The sequence below is a fragment of the Gekko japonicus genome, unplaced genomic scaffold (assembly GCF_001447785.1).
Source record: "Gekko japonicus isolate JY-2015 unplaced genomic scaffold, Gekko_japonicus_V1.1 scaffold5720, whole genome shotgun sequence".
Lineage (NCBI taxonomy): Eukaryota > Metazoa > Chordata > Lepidosauria > Squamata > Gekkonidae > Gekko > Gekko japonicus.
This window is the reverse complement of record NW_015171066.1, coordinates 8,074-30,485: the sequence shown is the minus strand read 5'-3', so window position 1 is coordinate 30,485 and position 22,412 is coordinate 8,074. Positions and strand designations below refer to the sequence as shown.

Sequence of the window (22,412 nt, the reverse complement as noted above, 5' to 3'; positions counted from 1 at the left end):
CCTGGCGATTTGAGGCTGGAGCCTAGAGAGGGTGGGATTTGGGGAGGGACCTCAGCAGGGTATAATGCCATAGAGACCACCCTCCAAAGCAGCCATTTTCTCCAAGGGAACTGATCTCTGTAGTCTGGAAGGAGATCAGTTGTAATCCCAGGAGATCTCCAGGCCTCACATGGCTTTTGGGAACTCTATAGAAAGACCATCATGTGGACTTAAGAGGGGGGAAGATAGGAGGACTAAGACCTTACAGATGAGAGTCAGCATCTCAGCCCTTTAAATTTTAAAAGGCCATTGCTTTCTATGTGGGTAGACTTAGCCTCTACACTGGGGAGGCCAGGTCTTGGGGATGTCAGCCTCCAGGTGGGACCTACCAGGTCTACACCCATAGAAAATAATGGTCCTTTAAATTAAGAGGGCTGAGGTCTTGACTCTCAGCTGGGGAGCCGCCCCTGCTCTCTAGTGACTGCTGTATTGCCAGCTGGACTCGATTCCAGTGTTATCAGGAATGATAACAGTAGAATCGAGAGTCGTGCCAGAGAGACATCAATGGTGCTGAATATTGCCAACCCAACACTCTAAATATCAGGCATTTTAAGGGGTCATATCTGAGTCTGACTATACACCCCTAGTAGCAGTTGTGTGGCCTAGTCAACAGAACCTTTTGATGGGTCCACCTTGCTCAGACCCTTACTTTCCACTTTTGCAATCAAGTTAACAACAAATTCAGTTACTGCCTCAGTCACCTGGCTGGCTGGACTCCCACGAACTTGAGGATTCTCAGAGCGATCCTGCGATGCAGATTCCACTCTTCAATGGCAGCTGCCATGATCAAGCCACTCAGGAAGAGGAAATTGGTATCTAAAAAATATTGGGGGCAAACTTTGCTGGCGGGGAGGACCCCCAGGAAGTGAAAGAGAATTATGGGAAGAAGAGCCGTCACAGACAATGGCAACGCTTCGGTGCACCAGTAGAAAGCCATGAGGAGAATTACATAGAGACATTTTCCTTCCTGAAAGAAAACCAAAGGAGAAAAGGGTAAGAGATGATATTATGCACTGTTTAGCTCTTGGGAATTCTTATCTTCTTGTTTTTACATACCAACCCCACAAATCAGGCAACCAATATTTCAATTTTTTATTTATGGAGATCTGAGGTTGCCACACCAATATCCTAAAGAATCTCAGTTTGTTAGTTAATAGCCAGCCTCCTCTCCAGAGCTGAAGATTATTTATTTGTATTTATTTATTGTACATTTTACACTGCACCTGTCGCACCTGTCTACTTAGTCTAGGCCTCCAAGGCAACAAACAACCCAAAGGAAAATTACAGTCCATTACAAGAAGGCAGAAACTCTTAAGCAACAGGAGAAGACCCCCCCCCCCCATATATACAAACCAGCAATCAGATGGTGCCAAAGGCCTGGGAGAATAAACACACTTATTTCTCAGTGGCACCTAAAAGAAAATCAAGCACTGTATGTGCTTGATGAACTTGTCTGGAGACAGTAGTCTGAAGTCACTTAATGATGGTATTCTTTAGCTCCACGCCATGGGAAGTTTCAACTGCCCGTTTCCAAACATTAAGCCTCTCATGAAGAGACAGAACATTTTTCTCCAGGCCTGCTGGCAACACTACACAGGAAAGACCCTCTTTCCAATTGCCACCGTCTTCATCTCATAACAAAAAAGGCCTAAAGGAAAAAGCAGAAGGTCGTCTTCTGAATTTCTAACCTAAATTATATCCTAGGGTGGTCAAGGGGAGACCTCCCATTCTCTGCCACTGCTTTATTGGCTGGCGGTGGGGGGCTGGGAATGGGAGGGCTTGCCAGCATCATACATCAGACAGCACAACACCAGAAGTGGCCTGCAGGGAGATGTGAGATGTTGGGACAGGGCTCTAGGATGTGCCCCAGATCCTAGTAAAATTGGTCAAATCCTAGAGCCTTCTCCCACCATGTCACTTCTACCGTATAACCAGACTGTGTTTGTCAGAGTAATGCCAGCGCAATTGTCTCTGTGCTTCCCATCATCTCCTGGTGGGGTATTTCCTAGTATCTCCAAATCTCCTTATATGGCCACCCACAGCTGCTTTTTAAAAAATTGAACACTGATGGAAACTATTCACATTACAGAGTAGCACATGTAGTTTCCACCCCATCTCTTTTCAGCCTGAGATGGCCTTAGGCAAGCTGCAGCCTCTCTGTGTCTCTCTTCCTCATCAAAGCTCAGACTATACTTGACCAATGGGCTATGCATTGACTGGACCTACCCTCTTGCACTTTCACACTTAACGTTGCTAAACACAAATCTAAACTGTATAACATCCCGTCTTTTTATGGTAAGCCTTTAGAAAAGCAAAGTCCGTGCTGCATGTCCATGTGGGGGGAAGAGGCCAAAGTGCACCGGTTTCTATGTAAATGGTGGAGTAATGGGAAAAGCATAGGAAAGGGTTTTCCAAACAATTTCTGTGCTCTCTGAGTTATGATAAAGCCAAGGCTTTGGTTAAACAGAGGGTTAATGATACTGCAAGGCAACAGGACAGAATAGGGAGAGACTTTGTCTGGAACCCCCTATGAGGGCCTTATCTTTCCCACTTATTAAATCAAGAGTATAGGAGAGTATTCACACTAATGTCCTTGAAGGAAAGTATTAAAAGATTCCCTATGAAGAAAGGATTTGCCCTTGCTGTAATGAAGCTAAAGAATCGCTAGACCATGTCCTTTTCGACAGCAAGGTGTATAATAAATTTTTTGAATCCCTTCCTCTGCCCTATGTCATTACCTTTAGACAACAGACAGAGATCCTGCCTTCTGAGGAGCTTTCTGTCAGACAGGCATCACAACGTTACTTAGCAGGTGGCTAGATGTGGCTGGCTTGCTGCAAGTCATAGGAAAACTGTAATAGCTCAAGTAGTGGATAGTTAAGATTTTAAACTTCTTAATAGACTTTGTAGCATTCTACTGTATTCTGAATGATTCTGTTATGAGGTATTGTTCAAATTCTATTGTGAATGATTTTATTATTGTTGTATTGCCCCAATGAGGCATTTTATAATTTGTGATTAATGATCTGGTCATAGACTGTGAATAAAACCTTAAGCCTATTTTTTTGTTTGTTTTTTTAAGTATCCTCTCCGGCCATCTTTGCCTTCCCCAAATAAATGGAAACTCTTTCCCCCACCACCACCACCTCTGTTTTGCAGGAAGAAACTGTGTATCTGTTGCTCAGTATTGGGAAATGGTTCATACTGACATGTTTCGGTTAGGGATGCCAACCCACAGGTGGGGCCTGGGGATCTCCCAGTATTACAACTGATCTCCAGACTACAGAGATCAGTTCCCCTGGAGAAAATGGCAGCTTTGCATGATGGACTCTATGGTGGGGCCCCTCCCCTCCCCAAGCTCTGCCCTCCCCAGGCTCCACCCCAAAATCTCCAGGGATTACCCAACCCAGAGCTGGCAACCCTATGTCCTCAGCAGGTTCTTCATACATTGCTCATTTTGCTACAAAAAGGATCTTGGTCATGGCAGCCACGTTCTCCTTGGAGCAGTGACTTCTGGAAAATAAATAACTCGCCAACTTGATTAAAGGACAGACCCTTTTTGGTCTCAGATACAAACTTCCATATGCATCTTGTGATTCAGTTAATTTTCTAGCCATGTAAATGATTAAAGAAGGCAAGGTTTTTCCACAGTTACACAACAGATTCTTTATACAAACACTTCTGTACAGACAGAGAAGGAAGAAGATAAGAATACTATGGTTTCACTTTACGAAACAGAGGTTCCCATATACATCGGAACCTCCAAAGTAGAAAGTGAAACCACTTAGTACATAGCCCACGGGTGCTAGGGAACTTGCCAGTCTATTTCCAGTCACCCATTTCCTTCTTCCCTAAAGCAAAGAAGCAGTCACTGGAGCAGGAGTTGTCACAAAAGCCCCAGGCAGCATCACCTTTGTGTCTGACAGGAGCTCCATATCCAAAACAGCTGCTTGAAACATACTAAAGTTTTGTGACTGGCTTGGTTTGTGCTGCGTACAGAAAATGCTGTTTATAGGAGAAAGTCCACATGATGCTTGTTGCTTTAGAAAAGAAATAGAAGCTCTTTGTTATGAAGGAACTCCATGCTAGATAGGAAAAGTAGGAAAAAAGGGTTCTCAGAATCTAAACCAGGATGGAGAGAAACTATATTCCCCACATGGTGGTTAGGGAAGGAGAGAGAGAGAAGGAGTTAGTCAGAAGGAAGGCACCTCTACGAGTAGCATTCTTGGTAAACAAAAGGGTGTTGCTGGCTCACCTGCCTCCTCTGAAGCATCAGTAAAGTTCTGAAGCTTTGCCTCTCAACATCCGCTTCCATCTCCTAGCTAGATAGCATAGGAACTCTCTACCCTGCAAGCATGTATTCCTAGAACAAAATAGATTATTTTGTTTCAAACTGAAACATGGCTCTGTGTAACTTTGTAGTCTTGCAAGCACATGGTAGATTCAGGACAAGCACTGCTGTTTTAAAGCCAAGTGCACTCTGCTAAATAAAGAAGGATCTGGATCACCGAAAACCAGTATGCTTCCTACAGCTTTGACTCTTGAAAGCATATACCACGAAAATCTTGTTGGTCTCTAAGGTGCTACAGGACTCGAATCCAGCTCTAAAGTAAGGGAGACGACCAAGCCATAGTTCCACCAAGTGCTCTCCGGGCATCAAGGTAGCCTTGCAATGGAGAACTTTCCAGCAGACAGATCTCAGGCTTTAGATCCAAAATTCTGAAAAGCTGGAGTTGAGCCTTAGTAAACAGACAGAAATAAAACCTTTGAAATTTCAAAGGGAATCATACATTCTGCAGGAAACTCAGTTGAAATGATTTGTCTTCATTCAGAGGAATCATCAGACTTAGAGGCTAAATAATCCCATAGGTTTAGGTATTCAGGCACAGCCCAAGAAGACTTCTCACTAGAACAGGAATCAACTCTTACACAACTCTTTCCACTCTGGGCACAGCACTGCCAGCTAATGCCCATTGGCTGTTTCACTCTCCAGTCGAAAATGAATATTTCCCTTACACCCCCTTCCATGATTTTTGAAACCCTAACATCATGTTTTTTTTAATCTCTGACACACATTTTTACAATTGCAAAACCAGTGTATTATTGAGACTATTAAAAAACCAAGATCTCCAAACTTCAGTACATCTTAACGACATTTATCTAAAGAGAGCAGAAGGCCAGCATTCTACCAGCCGCACAGTTTTTGAGGATATGGTAGATCTGGAGCACGGATTATCAGAAGAAGAGGGCAGACAGCAATCCTCCTTCCGTCTCCCCTCCCCACCAGTTGCCATTTGGCTCTCAACTAACTAAGCAGGGACTCCACCCCACAAGACTAAACCAACTCACACAAATATCAGGAGGGAAGCAGACCCTTCCATTGCAATGTATGCAATAAATATACCACATCCACCATTGTTTAGTAAACTGTTCAGATGTGTGCAAATGAACTAGGATGTATCCATTTAATGTGATTACTGTTTCATGCATGTCTGAAACCACAATGCCAGTTGTGAATCTCTATCCAAACTCCTTGTCACTATTTAAAAACGCAAGTAGCATTACTCTCCCACAAAGAGAATGCTTCTTCTAAAACGAGCCCTGATATCAGGATATCATTCGAAAACAAAGAAAAGCAGGCTCTTTGTAAGTATTGTTAATTCAAATGCAAATATTTACACATTACATAAATTAAACATCATACATCTAATTTGTTTTTTAATCAAGTGACAGATCTAATCAAAATATGCTAAATGTATTTTTTTTCTTGTATTTTATGTTTATGGGTAGTGGGATTCTAATCCATTCTAGTGATCATAGACATAAAACCCAAGAGCAGTAATTATTTTGAGTCACTGCCCAGCAGTGATCTTGTGTGTATGATACAACCAAAATATAAGTGGTTTATCTTACAAGGTTCTCTCTTGCTGCTTCTTTAGATGACCAGAGGAAAAACATATACATTTTGGTTCATAATGCTGGCAGAGTTTAACTATACAAATGGAACTGAGCTCAAGCTGCTTAAAGGATAAAAAAAAAAATTAAAGAAAGGAGCAACTGTGCAGAGAGAGGAGAGAGAGAGAGTTCTAACTAACTGTATAACTGAACAAAGTTTGAGTCCAGTGGCACCTTTAAGACCAACTGTATAACTGTGTAAGGAACAACCAGGGAGGAAGTGGGCTCAAAAAGAGGAAGTCTCCAATGAGCCTATCAGGAGACAGGAGAGGATCATTTGAAAAGTACCAGGAATTCCTTAATTTGGCTATGCTAGCTACTTAACCCCTCTGAGGCCCCCTGTAGGATATTCTTGCTTCATGCACACAGCAGATCTTGTATATTCTAACACAGGGGTGTTATTCTAACATAAAGCCTCGGGGCTGCAATTGGCCCATCCAGGGCTTTTATGCGGCCCACGAGCAACTAGTGCAGGCCCATAGCCTGCGTGGGGCCCCTGGGCCTCCCCGCGGATTTTGCGGGGCCCCGCCCCGATCCTCTGCTCCCCCCCCAACGACAGGCGCCTTCTTCTTCCTCTTGCTCAAGGCGCCATGACAACAGGGGCGCCCCCCATGTCTTTGCAGGGCCGCGCTGAAGCGCGGGTCCCTGCAAAGCCTTCTCCGCCCCCCTACGTGTCTTTGCAGGGCCGCGCGACCTTGCGAGGGGGCCTCCGGGGCGAGAGATGCACTTGTTCCCACCACTGGCTGGAGCAGCATGTTCCCCGATGCAGATGTCGCCGCTAACATCTCCAGCAGCAGCAGCGGCGGCCAGCTTGAGTCGGAGAGCCCTGCAGCAGCAGCATCCCAGCAACCGCAGCCGAAGGTGACGAGGAGGAGGAGATGCTGATGACGCCGGAGCGCGGCGGTTTGTCCCGCTCTATGCTGGATGCCACCAGGCTGGGACTGCTGCTGGCGGTGTCCCTCTTCCACCTGGGCCGGCCGCGCACGGAGGAAGAGGCGCCCGGAGCACAGCAGTGCTTGGCATTGCTCCTGCTCTGTCTCCTCTTCTACTTGTGCTGTGCCGCCGGCTCCTTCTTTCTCGGCACCCTGCTGGCCCTCCTCGACCGCAGGTGAGGCAGTATCTGGCCCCCGCCAGATTCCCCAGCCGCTTGGAGCCGCCGCTTTCCGGGGTAGGATAAGGTCGACCCACTCCTGCAAGCTGCCACGGTAAGAGGGTGCCCCGGCTGCCTGCGCCTCTTGCCTTTGGCGGAGCTGCGCCTTGTCACCCTCCTAATTCCTGTCCTGCGGGCCGCGCTGAAGCTTTAATGGCAGTAGCTCACAAAGTAGAAGTTTTGCTCACAAAACTCCACAGCTTAGAGGGAACATTGGTGGGCCCCTGAGAAAAACATGGGCCCCCTGAGCAAAAAGTTGTTAGCTACGGGCCTAAAGGAGAGAACAAGAGACTGCTCATGGAGGGGCAGAGGGAGTGGGCTGAGCGGCTCCAATTGTGGCTTCAGCAAGGCAAAACAGCCTCGTCTGCAGCAGTCAAGCAGCGTGGGAGCATCTGCCCAGTGCTGCATTGCCGGCTCTCCAGTCTGACCCTATAGGTTTTCCTCTGCAACCCCCTCCCAGCCCATGGGGCCTGGCAGTGAGGATACAACAACTTGGAGCCTACCAGCTGCCATCCTTTATACAGTTCATATCTCCGGTACCTGGCATTACATTTTATGGCACACAAGACCTGGCCCAACAAAGTGGCGTTTATGTCAGATCTGACCCTCATAACAAATGAGTTTGACACTTCTGTTCTAACACATAACATGTTGGCTAATTCAATTGGCTTCCTCCGCTCCACTGCTTGGATAGGAATCAGCAGTCACTCTGCCTTCTGACCCAGCTAATACACATGCTGAACATAGTCAAGGAAAACACCGGAATTCATCGTCAACTCTCCTGGGAACAGTCCATTTCTTCTCAAGTAGGTCCGCTTTAGCAGGGGTGTCGAAGTCATTTGTTATGAGGGCTGGATTTGACATAAATGAGACCTTGTTGGACCAGGCCATGTGTGTCATAAAATGTAATGCCAGGTAGCAGAGATATAAACTTTACAAAGGACACAAACACAAAGGTGTTTCTTTTACTTAAAATAAAAACAAACTTAAAACATGAGCACTCTTGCAATATTTTGTTTATTTAACAGTGTCCGATAACTGACACCTCTTGCTCTGAATTATTGCATCAAAATGTCTGTGCTGTTGCAATCTTGAGTATGCTGTTCAGGTATGTATCTTTAAGCTGCAAACCAACGATGATGCAGCAGCAGCAGAACTGGAAGAAGAAGCAGAAGACAGCCAGTTCCACTGCGGGCATGACAGAAGCCCTCCAGCAGGCCTGTAGCCAGGATTTTGTAATTCAGGGGCCTTTAAATAAGACAGGGGGCACTGACGTCACAAAATAAAAAATAAAATAAAAATAAAATTTTAAAAACTCACTTTTGTGGTGTTCACACTCTGCTTGCCTACGTGGGGATGCAAGCCACACTTGGGGAAGGGAAGGCAGTGGGGAGTCCTCCAGGTGGCCCAGAGTGCCTGGAGTCCTCTGGGCAGCCCAGAGAGCTGGAAGGACTGGGGGTTGGATGGAGGTTAGGGGGCCTTGGCAGGACGTCAGGGGGCCAGGCCCTGAAATGCCCCGCTGTAGCTACAGGCCTGCCCTTCGGTGGCCTAATCCACCCCCCGGGCCGCATGTTTGACACCCCTCACTTATTGGGAAAAAACAGTCTAGTCTGTTCTGAAGAGCAATGAATACAGCTCTGTACTGGAATAGGTGGTTTCTATAGGCCCCTAAAATATGTCATGGAACTATTGATCCATTAAAGAGTACAAGGATGTATGGGAGTTTGCAGAGACTAATTCTCTCCCCTGGCCAATATTGCCAGGAACTATCCAACTTCCTGACCTCAGTAAAAAACTAAGAAATGTAACTTGGACATCTCCCCTTATGCCAAGGAAACAGCCAAGCTGTGTTATAGCAGTAGCTCATACGGCCTCCAGTCTCCCCTGGTCTCCAAGATTTCCCCCATCTCAATTAGTGCAGTGTCCTGGAGTAGCTCCGTTACCGTAGTGGAGAACTTTTGTAACTCAGCCTTGGATGATGGCTAGGAGCTCCCTGCTGTGAAGCCCAGCCTTCGGCACCTACCACCAGTTTCAAGCTTGCGTCCAGCTGAGAACCACATTCATTAGAAGCTGTCATGACAAGGCTTTTGTACACCTCATTAGCTATGTCCCTTGGGCCCCTGCCAGGAACATGGGTACCTCCTGTGTTGCCTGTCCCCCTTGCAATCATTCACCACTCACAAGAAGGGCTTGGTGCTCCTTTGGCTCCCACCTTAAGCATTCTGCAATTTTAGAAGCAGTCGAACATGAGCCAAGGCTAAGTGTTTCTGGTGCATAACATTTTTTTAAAAACCGCTCGGTAAAGAAATTTTGAATTGCAGCTTTTAAGGAGTGATCAGTATATTTAAACTGCACAGCCTATCAAAAGTGTCTCTCCTATTATGATAATGCTTCTGGTTGTTAGTGGAGGATTGTAAAAAGCCTCTCTTGCCTAACTGCCAGGATAGCTTTAAAAAACAGCCTCTGGCCAGCCTGGCAGGGAAACTTTTAGAGACGAGTTCTCCCCTCCTTTAACTCACATAGCAGGCTTGCAATGATAGCTAAGTAATTGATTAACTGGTTAAAAAAATCTTTTAACAGATGAGAAAAATGTCCCCGATTAATCAGGGGAAAGATTTTTTTTAGAAGACTTTTTAAATGCACGAACTTGCAAATCTGCCCTGACCAGGGTAGCCTGATCTTGTCAAATCGCAGGAGCAAGCAGGTTAGTAATTGGATGGGAGACCACCAAGGAAGTCTAGATCTCCTCCAAAACCACCTCTGAATGTCTCTTGCCTTGAAATCCCTAGAGGGCTGCCATAAGTCAGTGGAGACTTGATGGCATCGTCTACCAGCACACTTGCAAATCCATGTTGGCAGGTGCATTTTTAAGGGAGGTGTTCTCCTGTGTTCTCCCAGAGAGAGGAGTGCATCTACTGAGATGGTTTTGTTAGTTTCAAACATTTATATGTTTAAAGGGCGGGATATAAATGAAATAAAATAAATAAATATATTCCACCTTATTTACTCAGACTCAACAATGCAGTTCTTGCTTGCAAGCAACCAAAACATTGCAGCCCAAGTAATGTCATTTTTACAATGTACAGCTGGTGCCTGCTGAGACACATTCCTCAAAAACAAAAACATTTTATCCCACTGTTCTTCCAAATAATTCAGAGTGGCACACAAAGTTCTCTCCTCATCCCTTTCATCTTCACGACAACCCCGTGTGGTAGGTTAGGCTGAGAGAAAACAAATAGCCCAAAGTCATCTATTGAGCTTCATGGCTGAACATGGATTTGAACTGGGGTCTCTCTGATCCTAGTCTAACGTTCCTCATACTAGTGTCCAGAGCTCTATGAAGGCTTGCAAGATTATTCCACAGGGAATAAGGACTAGCCATTATCACGACAATTCAAATGATGTGAAGACGAAGCCCTCTCAGTTTTCTAGAAATGGGGTCAGGGGATCTCTGCCTCTGGGAAGGGGGGCAGAATCAGCTTCCTTTTCCACCATTTCTAAGGACAAGAGTTCACAGAGTTCCTACCTGCAGTCACCTTGCTTTCATATTATCCTACAGCACTAACAAGGGATGCCAGTCTCCAGGTGTGACCTGGGGATCTCCAGAACTACGACTCATCTCCAGACTACAGAGATCAGTTCCCCCAGAGAAATTGATGCTTTGGAGGTTGGACTCTATGGCATTGTACCCCACTGAGGTCCCTGTCCTCCCCAGGCTCCATCCCCAAATCTCCAGGAGTTTCCCAACCTGGATCTGGGAACCCTACCCCCCATCCCTCGCTGGTGGCCAGGAGGGACCTGGCAACCCTAGCACTAACCACAAAATATTCTGATTGGTTGCTGGAAACCAGTAGCTCAGCCCTAGGAACTCTAACAAGGTGAATGGCAACAAGGAGGTACGATCCTAATACAGTCTGTAATGATTTCATGTTTAACTGTGTGTGTGTGGCTTTAAAAGTTTGGTTTGCATGGCTGTGATGATAATCTAGAGTGCTGGAATCAGGCAAGTGATATGATTGGTGAGTGACAGAGAGGGGGAGGGGTTTTGGAATGGATGCTGTGTGGAGGATTTGAATGTCTATCAAGAGGGTCAGTTAGAGATGACAGTTGATGTTCAGATTTCTCTAAGCAACTCTCAGAATTTCTCCAGGCTCCTTCACTACCCTGTTCACCCTATCTAGAAGCTACAGTCCAAAAAGGATGTTTCATCCTGACTCCAAGGCAGAGTCCCTTCTAATCAAGGGATGAGGCTGTGTAAAACTTTGGTTAGAGCCTTTTGTGTTGTGGCCAAACAGAACCATCTGTCCTCTGAGACCTGACCTTTTAGACCTTGTATAGACAGTAGAAACATTTTTCTTAAACTTGCTTTTAAAACATAGCTTATAAAGATCTCACAGTATTGCTTTGAGATGCAAGAGGATAAAAGCCTCCATGGGTCATGTACGCCATGTTGCACACACTTTAAAAAGGGGCTTCCAGTGTGCTGTGTGCCAGTGAAGGAGAAGGAGGTGGCTTGGGGACCATGAAAAATTTGCAATCAAAACAGGGGTTCTCAGGATGCTAAAGATTCAGAACTCCCGCACTGCACCACGCTTATTTTTTCGCTTTACAACTATTATTCAATTAATATTTATAAGCATGTGTGTTCTATGGCTTGTTGCCACAATAAATGCCTGACAATTAATATTTATTTCATTAATAAACATTCATATACACAGGTCTAATCAATTAAAACTCATGCATGCTAATGGTATTCTACTGAAGCTTAATTAACATATATAACTCAGGTTAATTATTGTTTTCTTTACTGGAATAACCTTTAATAAGCTTAATGTTTGTTTAATGCACATAAATGGATGTTGCCTTCAAACTCGTATGATTGATCAGCTCAGAATTAAGACAACTACATCATTTTGTGGGCGAGTAACTTCTTTTCAGATTCAGAAATATTTATTTGTTCATTTCTTGAATTTGATTTTCACTTCAATGACAAAGAATGAGATATTTGGGGAAATCCTCTGGCTTGCTAGCAGCAACCTAATAGCAGCCAAAGTTCACCTAGGTAGACTTTTTTTCTTCCTTTTCCTGCAGTTATTTAGGTCGGCCAGAGCCAGAGGCACATGCTCTTGGGCAATAGCCAAAGACAATTCACCCTTGGCTCTTAGCATATGGCTTGTGGTCAGGTTGCCAGGAGTGGGTGGCTACATGGGGGTACTGTCATGCATAAAACAAGAGTTTTCAGTGATTTCTAGAGTGAACTGATATCACCAAATGGTAATTTTTAAAATTATTATAAAAGGAAGTACTTCCTCACCCAAAGAGTAATTAACACAAGGAATTCACTGCTGCAGGAAGTGGCGGCAGCTACAAGCATAGACATCTTCAAGAGGGGATTGGATAAACACATGGAGCAGAGGTCCATCAGTGACCATTAGTCACAAGGTACAGATGGAACACTATGTCTGGGGCAGTGATGCTCAGTATTCTTGGTGTTTGGTGGGCAACAATGGGAGGGCTTCTGGAGTTCTGGCCCGGCTGGTGAACCTCCTGATGACATCTGGGTTTTGGCCACTGTGTGACAGAGTGTTGGACTGGATAGAATCAGAGAATCACAAAGTTGGAAGGGGCCATACAGGCCATACAGTCCAACCTCCTGCTCAATGCAGGACCAGCCTAGAGTGTCCCTGACAAGTGTTTTTCTAGACGCTGCTTAAAGACTGCCAGTGAGGCGGAGCTCACTACCACCCTAGACAGCTGATTCCACTGTTGCACAACTATTACTATAAATTTTTTCCCCTAAGATCCTTAATTTAAACCCATTATTTCAAGTCCTATCCGCTGCTGCCATCAGGAACAGCTCCCTGGCCTCCTCTAAGTGACAGCCCTTCAAATACTTAAAGAGAGCAATCATGTTCCCCTTCAACCCCCTCTTCTCCAGACTAAACATTCCCCTCAGCCTTTTCTCATAGGGCTTGGTCTCCAGGCCCTCCATCATCCTCATTGCTCCTCTCTGCACTCACTCCATTCTGAACATAAGAACATAAGAACATAAGAGACGCCAATGTTGGATCAGGCCAAAGGCCCATCCAGTCCAACACTCTGTGTCACACAGTGGCCAGAAATACCAGTGCCATCAGGAGGTCCAGCAGTGGGGCCAGGACATTAGAAGCCCTCCCACTGTTGACCCCCCCAAGCACCAAGAAGACAGAGCATCACTTGCCCCAGAGCCCCTAGCTATACCTTGTGGCTAATAGCCACTGATGGACCTCTGCTCCATATGCTTATCTAATTCCCTTTTGAAGCCGTCCATGCTTGTAGCACCCACCACTTCCTGTGGCAGTGAATTCCATGTGTTAATCACTCTTTGGGTGAAGAAGTACTTCCTTTTATCCGTTCTAACCCGACCGCTCTGCAGTTTCATGGAGTGTCCACATTCGTTTTGAAATAAGGCCTCCAGAACTGCACACAATACTCCAGGTGTGGCCTGACCAATGCAGTGTACAACGGGAGTATGATATCTTGTGTTTTAGATTTTATGCCTCTGTTGATATACCCCAAGATTGCATTAGCCCTTTTTGTCACTGCATCACACTGACTGCTCATATTTAACTTTTGGTCCACCCATACTCCAAGATCTTGTTGGATAGGCCATTGGCCATATCCAACATGGCTTCTCTTATGTTCTCCTGCTGGCCACAGGAATGGTAGTGGGAAATGAGAGTCAGAGGTGGGACACCCCCTGCCCCTGATGGGAAGATGCGAGCCCTGGCTCACGGCTTGGGACCCATAACCTTCAGCTTGGCAGACGTAGACTAGCCTAGATTTGTTTGCTGCTGCTTCTATTTGGGTCTGCAATCTGAATCCCCACTTTTGTTCCCAGCTTTGTGACCCTCTATGGAAAAAAACCAGCCTAAAGAAGCTCGCTTAAGTGAATGAATGGTTTTTTGCACAACTGCAGCCCAATTCTGGAGGTTTTTTTCCTTGCTTGACCTTGTAGAAATCTCACCCCTCTCCCAGGTTCTTGTCCTCAATCTTTAGATCTGGTGTTCGCTTTGGTACAAAACACTTGAACCAGATTGACATACATATGCCTGCTACTGTTTGAGCAAGGAGGGTATGCTATTTGACTATTCTTCATGAACTCCAAAGGCTAGTTCCATGGTCACCAAAACTTCTTGAAAGATGGTTTTATTGTCTAGGATGACACCATCGCCAGCAAAGCCATGTGGCTTTGGAGTACCCATGCAGGCCCATCTTAATGAACCAGAGGCTGCATTTTAAATGGCATACATCCTAGCCTTTATGGTGGTGGAGAAAATTCAGATGGGAAAATTGTGGTGGTTGTTATGTACTAAATAAGCAAAGGAAACAATTTCCACAGCAATCATGTTTTCGTAACTACCTCATCCAGTCTCTAGTTTCTGGTGATCCCTTTCTTCTCTGGCACATGGCAATTCTTGAGAGAGCCAGTTTGGTGTAGTGGTTAGGAGCATAGACTAATCTGGGAGAACTGGGTTTGATTCCCCACTCCTCCACATGAAGCTGCTGGGTGACCTTGGGTCAGTCACAGTTCTCTCAGCGCTGTTCTCTCAAGAACATTTCTCTCAGAGGTCTCTCAGCCCCCACCTACCTCACAGGGTGTCTGTTGTGGGGAGAGGAAGGGAAGGAGATTGTAAGCCACTCTGAGACTCCGAGTGAAGGGTGAGGTATAAATCCAATCTCCTCCTCCTCCTCCCATAAGGCTTATTTGCTCCAAGCAAAAAAGCTGCTGGTGTTGCTGGTCCTCACTTGCCATCTTGATGTAAACTGACAGGCCATGCAAAGGTGGCAGCTTCCACTTATGGTGAAGAAGTCACTCCGCCATGGGCTAAAGAAAAGCAGTCTCTGCCATCCTATCCCTTTTGTGAGACGTTCTTTAGGGACAGTGGTCTACTCGGGAAATTCAAAGCACGTTTGGCCACTGGTACCCCAAGTGAGAAATCAGTACAAGTATACTCATTAAATGCAGTATGCATTTTCTTACTCCTTCTGACAATCTGGGGAACAAAACTCCACCAGTAGATGAAAACCCTAGCATTCCACATCTAACTGGAGACTCATATAACCTTAGAAGTGCATGGAGCGCAAGCTTCTCTTCATCTCTGCGTGCCGTCCGAAATCCAGCCACATGAAGTTCCTTTGCCTGCTGTGACTGAGCCTCTCGTGCTCCCCTTGGCATTTTCCAAGAGGCTGTGAAAAATGTAACCTCTACCTTCTTTGTTTTTTTCTTGCAGCAGTTACTTGACCGGCTGTAGCTTTGCAGAACAAACTTGAGCACGACCCTCAGTGTCAGAAGCTAATCCAACTTGGGAACAAAAAAGCAACTCTGGCAGCCAAAATAAAACAAGGCAGTTTATTTTTAACCCCGAGAAATCTGTTTACCCAGAGCACACACAAAAAATTACCTTGGGAGAATGCAGATTCGATGACAGGCAACCACGAGGTACAAAGAGAGAACCTGTAGTTCTCTCTGATTTAGCATGGTAAAATCATAGTGACTTTAGCATCAAAGAGGCCTGCAATAGAGATATAGCCGTGAAGCACACTTTGATTTTCCCCACCACTGAGTCGGAACATAAGAGCCAACCATGCTTGATTGGACCAAAGATCCTTCCAGCACAGCATCCTGTTTCCTACAATGGGCAAACAGATGCCCTTGGGAAGACCACCAGTTTGGATCCAGAACAGGGAATTTGGGGGAGGCATTTTTTAATTTATGTACAAATTTTGTATCCTGCTTTAAAACATACAATATCACCCCCTCTCCCCCCAAAAAGTTTTAAAAAACAAAATACATACAAAAAATTAAAAAGCAAGAGTCCAGTAGCACCTTGAAAACTAACAAAATTTGGGGCATGGTATGAGCTTTTGTGGCTCAGTGGTAGAGCATCTGCTTGGCATGCAGAAGGTCCCAGGTTCAATCCCTGGTATCTCCAGTTAAAAGATCTGCAGTAGGATATGTGAAAACCTCCACCTGAAACCCTGGAGAGCCACTGCCAGTCTAAGTAGACAATACTGACATTGAAGCACTAAGGGTCTGATTCAGTATAAGGCAGTTTCATGTGTTCATGTGTGAGTCACTGCTCACCAAGAAGTGAGCCAGTGACTCACAAAAGCTCATACCGTGACACAGATTCTGTTAGTCTTTAAGGTGCTACTGGACTCTTGCTCTTTTCTGCTGCTACAAACAGACTAACATGGCTAGCCATCTTAATACAAAACATAAAAACAGAAGTTAAAAAATGGTTAGGAAGGAAGAAGGATAACTGAGGGAGTGAAACAAAGAAGTCTTCATCCACTGGCAGAAGACAGTGACAGACAGGGACGGACAAATCACACTGTGGAGGGAGTTCCAGAACTTTTGTGCCATGATCAAGAAGGCACTGTATGGTGAATTGGATGCAAAATCTGGGTTATAATGGGGAGGGGTTCCCTATTTTCAATATCAGCAAAACTAACACCCACTACATAAAGGTAGTACCCATGATAACTTTATTGTATTGGTGAGATACTAGGGTTGCCACACACAAAAAACCCCATCCTGGTCTGGCCAGGGGTTCCCCAAATTTTCGGGGCTTCAATCCATTGCTAGCCAGCTGTCTGGCAGGGGAAGCTCTGCCCCCAAACACGGGCGTCGCCATGCAATGTTCCTGTCATGATGACTTCACCCGGAAGTGACGTCATCACGTTGCCAACATCAGGGGGTGCCACTCTAATTTTTTGGCAAATTCTATGGTTTTTAGGGCAAAAAACCCTCAAAAAAATCCCAGATGGCAGCAAGGTAGGACCTGGCAACCCTATGAGGTACGGCCATGACGGATTGTGGATGTTCGAGGGGGAAATGTAATGTACCCTGTGATAACTTAAACGCATGGAAATCAGAAGGCACCACAGATTAAGCAACTGCACAGGCAGGATATTTGCATGACAAGTGAACAGTTTTACATTGTAAATGTACCCTTGCCTTGAGCCAAGAGGAAGGCAGGGTATAAATATTTTAATTAATAAATAATAAATGGTTGAGATGATGATGATGATATTTCTATACTACCAGTAGCCAAAGCTCTCTGGGCGGTTTACAACCACATGAAACCATAAAATACAATGAATGCAAGGTTGACTGATACAAGGTTTTATTGTGCTGTTATTGAGCATCCATAAATAAACAAGTGCAAATAGGTGAAGATGCTGCCTTGATTTGGTGATGCCTGGCTACCGGCACTCATAGGAAACTTATTTACAGCCTCATCATGTGCATCCCTTGATGGCTATGACATTACCTGCCAGTTTGCATGTGTGAATAAGGCAGAACTCTCATGTCAGTGATTTTCAGTGGAGCTCATTCAACTGCAAGTCATAAAACAGCAAGAAATCAACTGATGTCCATCCAGTCCTTGCTAAAGGAAAATCAGAGAATCCCTGGTGTATACTATGAAAAACACTCCATGCCGGCTTGCAGTGCAGTGCCAGCTTGCACTTGTCAGGGATGCTCTAGGCTGACCCTGCACTGAGCAGGGGGTCGGATTAGATGGCCTGCATGACCCCTTCCAACTCTGTTGTTCTATGAACATAGGCTCAGGGTTTTTTTTTAACTATTTCTATCTTTGACTTTAAGCTTGCTCTTCACATTCTCTCCTTTGCTCCTTTCCTAGCAAACTCCCTGCTTCTCTGTTTCTTTATTTCTATCCCCGCTATCTGGCCAAAACACTCAGTGCCTGAATTCATAGCATTCCTAACCCACATTTGATCTTCTGCCCCCCCCCCATCCCTCAGCAGCTGGCCTGCTAGCGATATCAACACAGCAATCCTCAGCGGGTCTACTCAGGGGTTGGAGCCAGCTGCAGATTTCCACTAATAGGAGCAGATTCAGTCCTCATGCTGTTCTTAGGGGTCGGATGTCCCCCAGGAGATGGGGGAGGCGAGAAATCTCTTCCACTGGATCCAGCCTCAAAGTCTATTAAACAGGGCTTTCTCCCAGGAAACTGTTCTTAGAATTGAGCTGCAGTTCTGCCAACTGATCCACTGAGCCTCCCTGACTTTTCTCCTCTCGTTATTGTTTGCAGGATCTCCCTGTGTAACTAGAAGTGGGTGTCAGTCCCCCTGTTGCTGTCACCAATAAATGGCCGCCACGTGTGAACAAACAGGGCAATGCCCAGATAGATCCAGTGAGGGGGTCAGTGGTTAAAGTGATGGACTGAGACGCAGGTTCAAACCCCTACTCAGTCATGAATCTCTTTGGGTGACTTTGGCCCAGTGACACTCTCTCAGCCGAACCTACTTCAGAGATGATGTGAAGATAAAATTGAAAGAGGAGAAACCTAGAAAAAAGAGATAAGTGCTTGGTCAACTGCAGCAGAAGCTTTTATCCTAAGCATGAAGGTGAAGTCAGTGCTTTCCAGCTGGGGGGTGACAGCGGGGGGGGGGGAGGGTTGCATCCCTCAGAAGCCTCAGATGATGAACAACAGGTCAGAAGGAGTTACACCAGCTCATTTGATAATCAGAGTACTACCACGGAGCAATCCTAAACAGGTCTGCTCAGAATCCCAGTCAGTTTGGTGTAGTGGTTAAGAGCGCAGACACTAATCTGGGAGAGCCAGGTTTGATTCCCCACTCCTCCACATGCAGCTGCTGGTGTGACCTTGGGTCAGTCACAAGTTCTCTCAGAGCTGTTCTCTCAAGAGCAGTCTTCGAAAGAGCTCTCCAGCCCCACCTACCTCACAGGGTGCCTGTTGTGGGGAGGGGAAGGGAAGGAGATTGTAAACTGCTCTGAGACTCCAAGTGAAAGGCAGGGTATAAATCCAACTCTTCTCCTCCTCCTCCTCTTACTCCCAGGTTTCTTAGGACTACATTATTGATCTTCTTTTCCTATTGCCATATTTCACCAAGAGCAACAACAACAACAACAAAAGTGGACAGCTGCTTAACTATATAACAAATTGTGTCAGTGAACATAAGTAAAGCTGGCTGAACCTGCATGCTCCCGTTACAGCACAACATAACCCATCAGGCCAATCAATCAAGATAACAGGGGTTGCACTGCACAAAATGATTCTACAGAGTTGCTTGGATAAATAATTAGGGACTGTGGTCTATACAGATGTGTATCTTATTGTAAGTAGGATCCTATTTATGTAATGTCTGTATGGCTTAATGTGTCGATTTATGCTGTGCTTCAGTTCTTTCTGGTGGTTCCATATTTCTAAAATCCTAATGCATTGTTTATTGAATGCCCCATTTCATTGGTTGCACTGGCTCACTATGTGTAATCTTGTGTCCCTGTGAAAAAGGCGGACTATAAATAATGTAAACAAATATATAAAACAATCACAGCTGTTTGTCCATGTACGGTGGCCTGCCAGGTGTTTGACAATACCTGATCTCTTCTGGAACATCTAAGGAGGCAGTAAAAACAGGTGGTTATTGTGCCTCTGGAGCTACCATACAGGTCCCCTGGGTTGCAGTGGATAACCAGTGGTGCAGGCCTGCTACCATGCAAAACAATGGCTCGATAGTTCAGCATAAAGCCCTGCCATGTAGGATATCTTGACTACTATTTGTGCAAAACCCAAAGTCTGGGCACCTTTAAGGAGAGTTTTCTGCCTCTAGAAGACCATACTGTTTGTTCCTCACACCCTGCAAGTAGGCCTGTATCTGCAATGTCTCCAAAAGACATTACAAACTATTAAAGTTGTTTGTCAAGCTAATGTGCAATAACAGGCTAATATAATGAGATGTTTACAAGCTGCTAAAAGGAATTAAATATGTAATTCTATTTCTACTCTTTGAACCAAATGAAACATTACATATGTGCTTACAAAGCCCTGAGCAAATATTCAAAAAGGAAATTATGAACGGCAAATCTTTAAAGAAGGTCTTCCATCCCATGTGCTACAATACCAACTGAAGCAATGCTTTGCTCCCCTCCCCCTTATTCTGGGGATGCTGTAAACTTGAGAAATAACAGTGCAATCCTGTGTCTTATCTACTTAAGTACAGACCCAAAGCAGATGTGTCAAGTAGATATATTCCCATGAAAATCTACAACTCTTTCACAACACATGCTTCTTGCAAATACCCCCTTTGTCACCCCATCCTCTCTTAAGGGTGTCCAAATTATGGCCCATGGACCCTTTTCATCCATCACACAAGGACATAATCCCTGACCTGGGTAGCCCAGGCTAGTCCAATCTTGTCAGATCTCAGAAGCTAAACAGAGTCAACCTTGGCTAGTATTTGGAAGGGCAACCTCCAAGGAATACCAGGGGTGTGACGCAGAGGCAAGCAATAGCAAACCACCTCTGAACCATCTCTTGCCTTGAAAACAAATCCAGCTCACCACCTAGTGGTGCATAACACTAAAAAGAGCTAGAACTTTGGGCTGCCAGACAATCTTAGGATCTCCTGGCTATTCTACATACAATACCATATGATATTTATTATACAGTCTCATTTAAAAAAAAAAAAAAAAGTGTGTCCAAATCAGGAGCTGTCGAGTGCCCAAGTCAACTCCATGCTTCCATATTTGAAAGTAAATACAGGTGCCCCAGTGCCATGCATGTCTCAGCTGCTTTAGCATTCGTAAGGAGAATAGAGTCTTGTCCTTTACAGGCCCTTGGACCGCTGAGGTATGTGTGGCACAGAAAGCAGTAAATGGGCTAGACCCCACCCTGGGCCTAGCAATGCCCACCAAATGGTCTCTGTATCTCTATATGGCCTTCAGACCAAAAGATATGGATTATTATTAAGTGTATGCAAGTGCATACCATAGACTAATGAAATGTCCACTTTGTTTTAATAAGTACCGACCAGCATTCATACTACAGCACATTATGTGTGATCAAAAGCTGAAAAATTTTAGCAGATTGATTTTTAATACTTGACATTGCTTTTGCTTCCTGGCCAGCACAACTGTACCTATGTCCCAGGCAGCTGATGGAGACTGGAAAGCTCCCTTTTATGTCCCCAGGAACAAGGGATATCGCCCAGCAAAAAAGGTACCAAGTGGTCCCTATGAATTTTACCCCACAGTGGCTCTCTCTCGCCAAGCCTGATGCCCTTGAAGTTTTGGAAACCCAGACAGACTTGCCCTGGTAAAAATTTAGATTGCAAACTCCTTGGGACAGGAATTTTTGTCTACATTATTTTTTAAGTCTTGATAAAATAATAATAAAAACAATAACTATATTGTCACAAGGAATGTCATAGAAAGGAACTGAAACTATCTGCTATTGTCGATAAAAGGATACATGAGAGGGAATCAGTGAGAAGAGTTATTCACCTGTATTTTGAGAAGGCTAAAGGACATAGTCTGTTGGAGAATGCTGCTGATGTTCTGAACCTGGAGTCAGTAATGGACTGGATCAGGGTAAACAAGCTGAATCTTAATCCTGATAAAACACAGGTTTTCTGGGTTAGCAGAAAGGCAGACCAAAGGATTTGAGATCTCTCCCGTCTTGGATGGGGTTATACTCTCCTTAAAAAGCCAGGTTTGCAGCTTGAGACTGCTACTCAACAGAGCAGTCACCTTAGAACATCAGGTGGCCGTTGTGGTCCAGTCAGCTGCATATGTTCCTGAGTCAGTCAGATCTAGCCACAGTGATCCATGCCTTAGTTATATCTAGACTCTACTACTGCAATATGCTCTACCTGGGGCTACCCTTGAAGAGTGTTTGGAAGCTGCAACTAGTGCAGAATGCTGAGGCTAGATTGCTGGTCAGGGCCAGCAATGGGAAGCATGTGATCCCAATATTACAGAAATTACACTGGTTAACAATCCACTCCCAAGCCCAATTCAAGGTGTTGCTTTTTACCATTAAAACCCTACAGTACATAAGCTTCTATCTAATGGGTATCTAGAGGCCCGTCTTCTCCCATGTTCCTGCCTGGGAATTAAGATCACCAAAGAAAGGCCCCTCTGACTGTCTCATCAATCAAAGAAGCTCGTTTGGTGCATACACACGAGAGGGCCTTTTCAGTGGTAGCTCCGTGATTACGGAACAACCTCATCAGTGAGGTGTGTCTGGCCCCCTCACTTTTGATCTTTAGGAGGCAGATGAAGGTGGTTTTTATTTAGGACTGCATTTGATTAATTCTTTTTTTTGTTGCTGTCACATTACAGATGACTTATGGTGACCCTAGAGGACTTTCAAGGCAAGAGACATTCAAAGGTGGGCTGCCATTGCTTGCCTCTGCATAGTGACCCTGGACTTCCTTGGTGGTCTCCCATCCA

At 45.1% G+C, this 22,412-nt stretch overlaps 1 protein-coding gene across 1 annotated transcript in view; it reads right to left on the bottom strand.

The window, feature by feature from the left end:
* The window catches only part of LOC107117024 (solute carrier family 13 member 3-like), a gene marked incomplete at its 3' end in the record, with an annotated part of 34,774 nt that overhangs the window by 5,325 nt on the left and 7,037 nt on the right, over positions 1 to 22,412 (bottom strand). Inside the window, exon 2 of the mRNA XM_015419055.1 lies at positions 741 to 1,006. Coding sequence (XP_015274541.1) covers positions 741 to 1,006 — 266 coding nt within the window. The remainder of the gene's footprint in view (positions 1 to 740; positions 1,007 to 22,412) is intronic.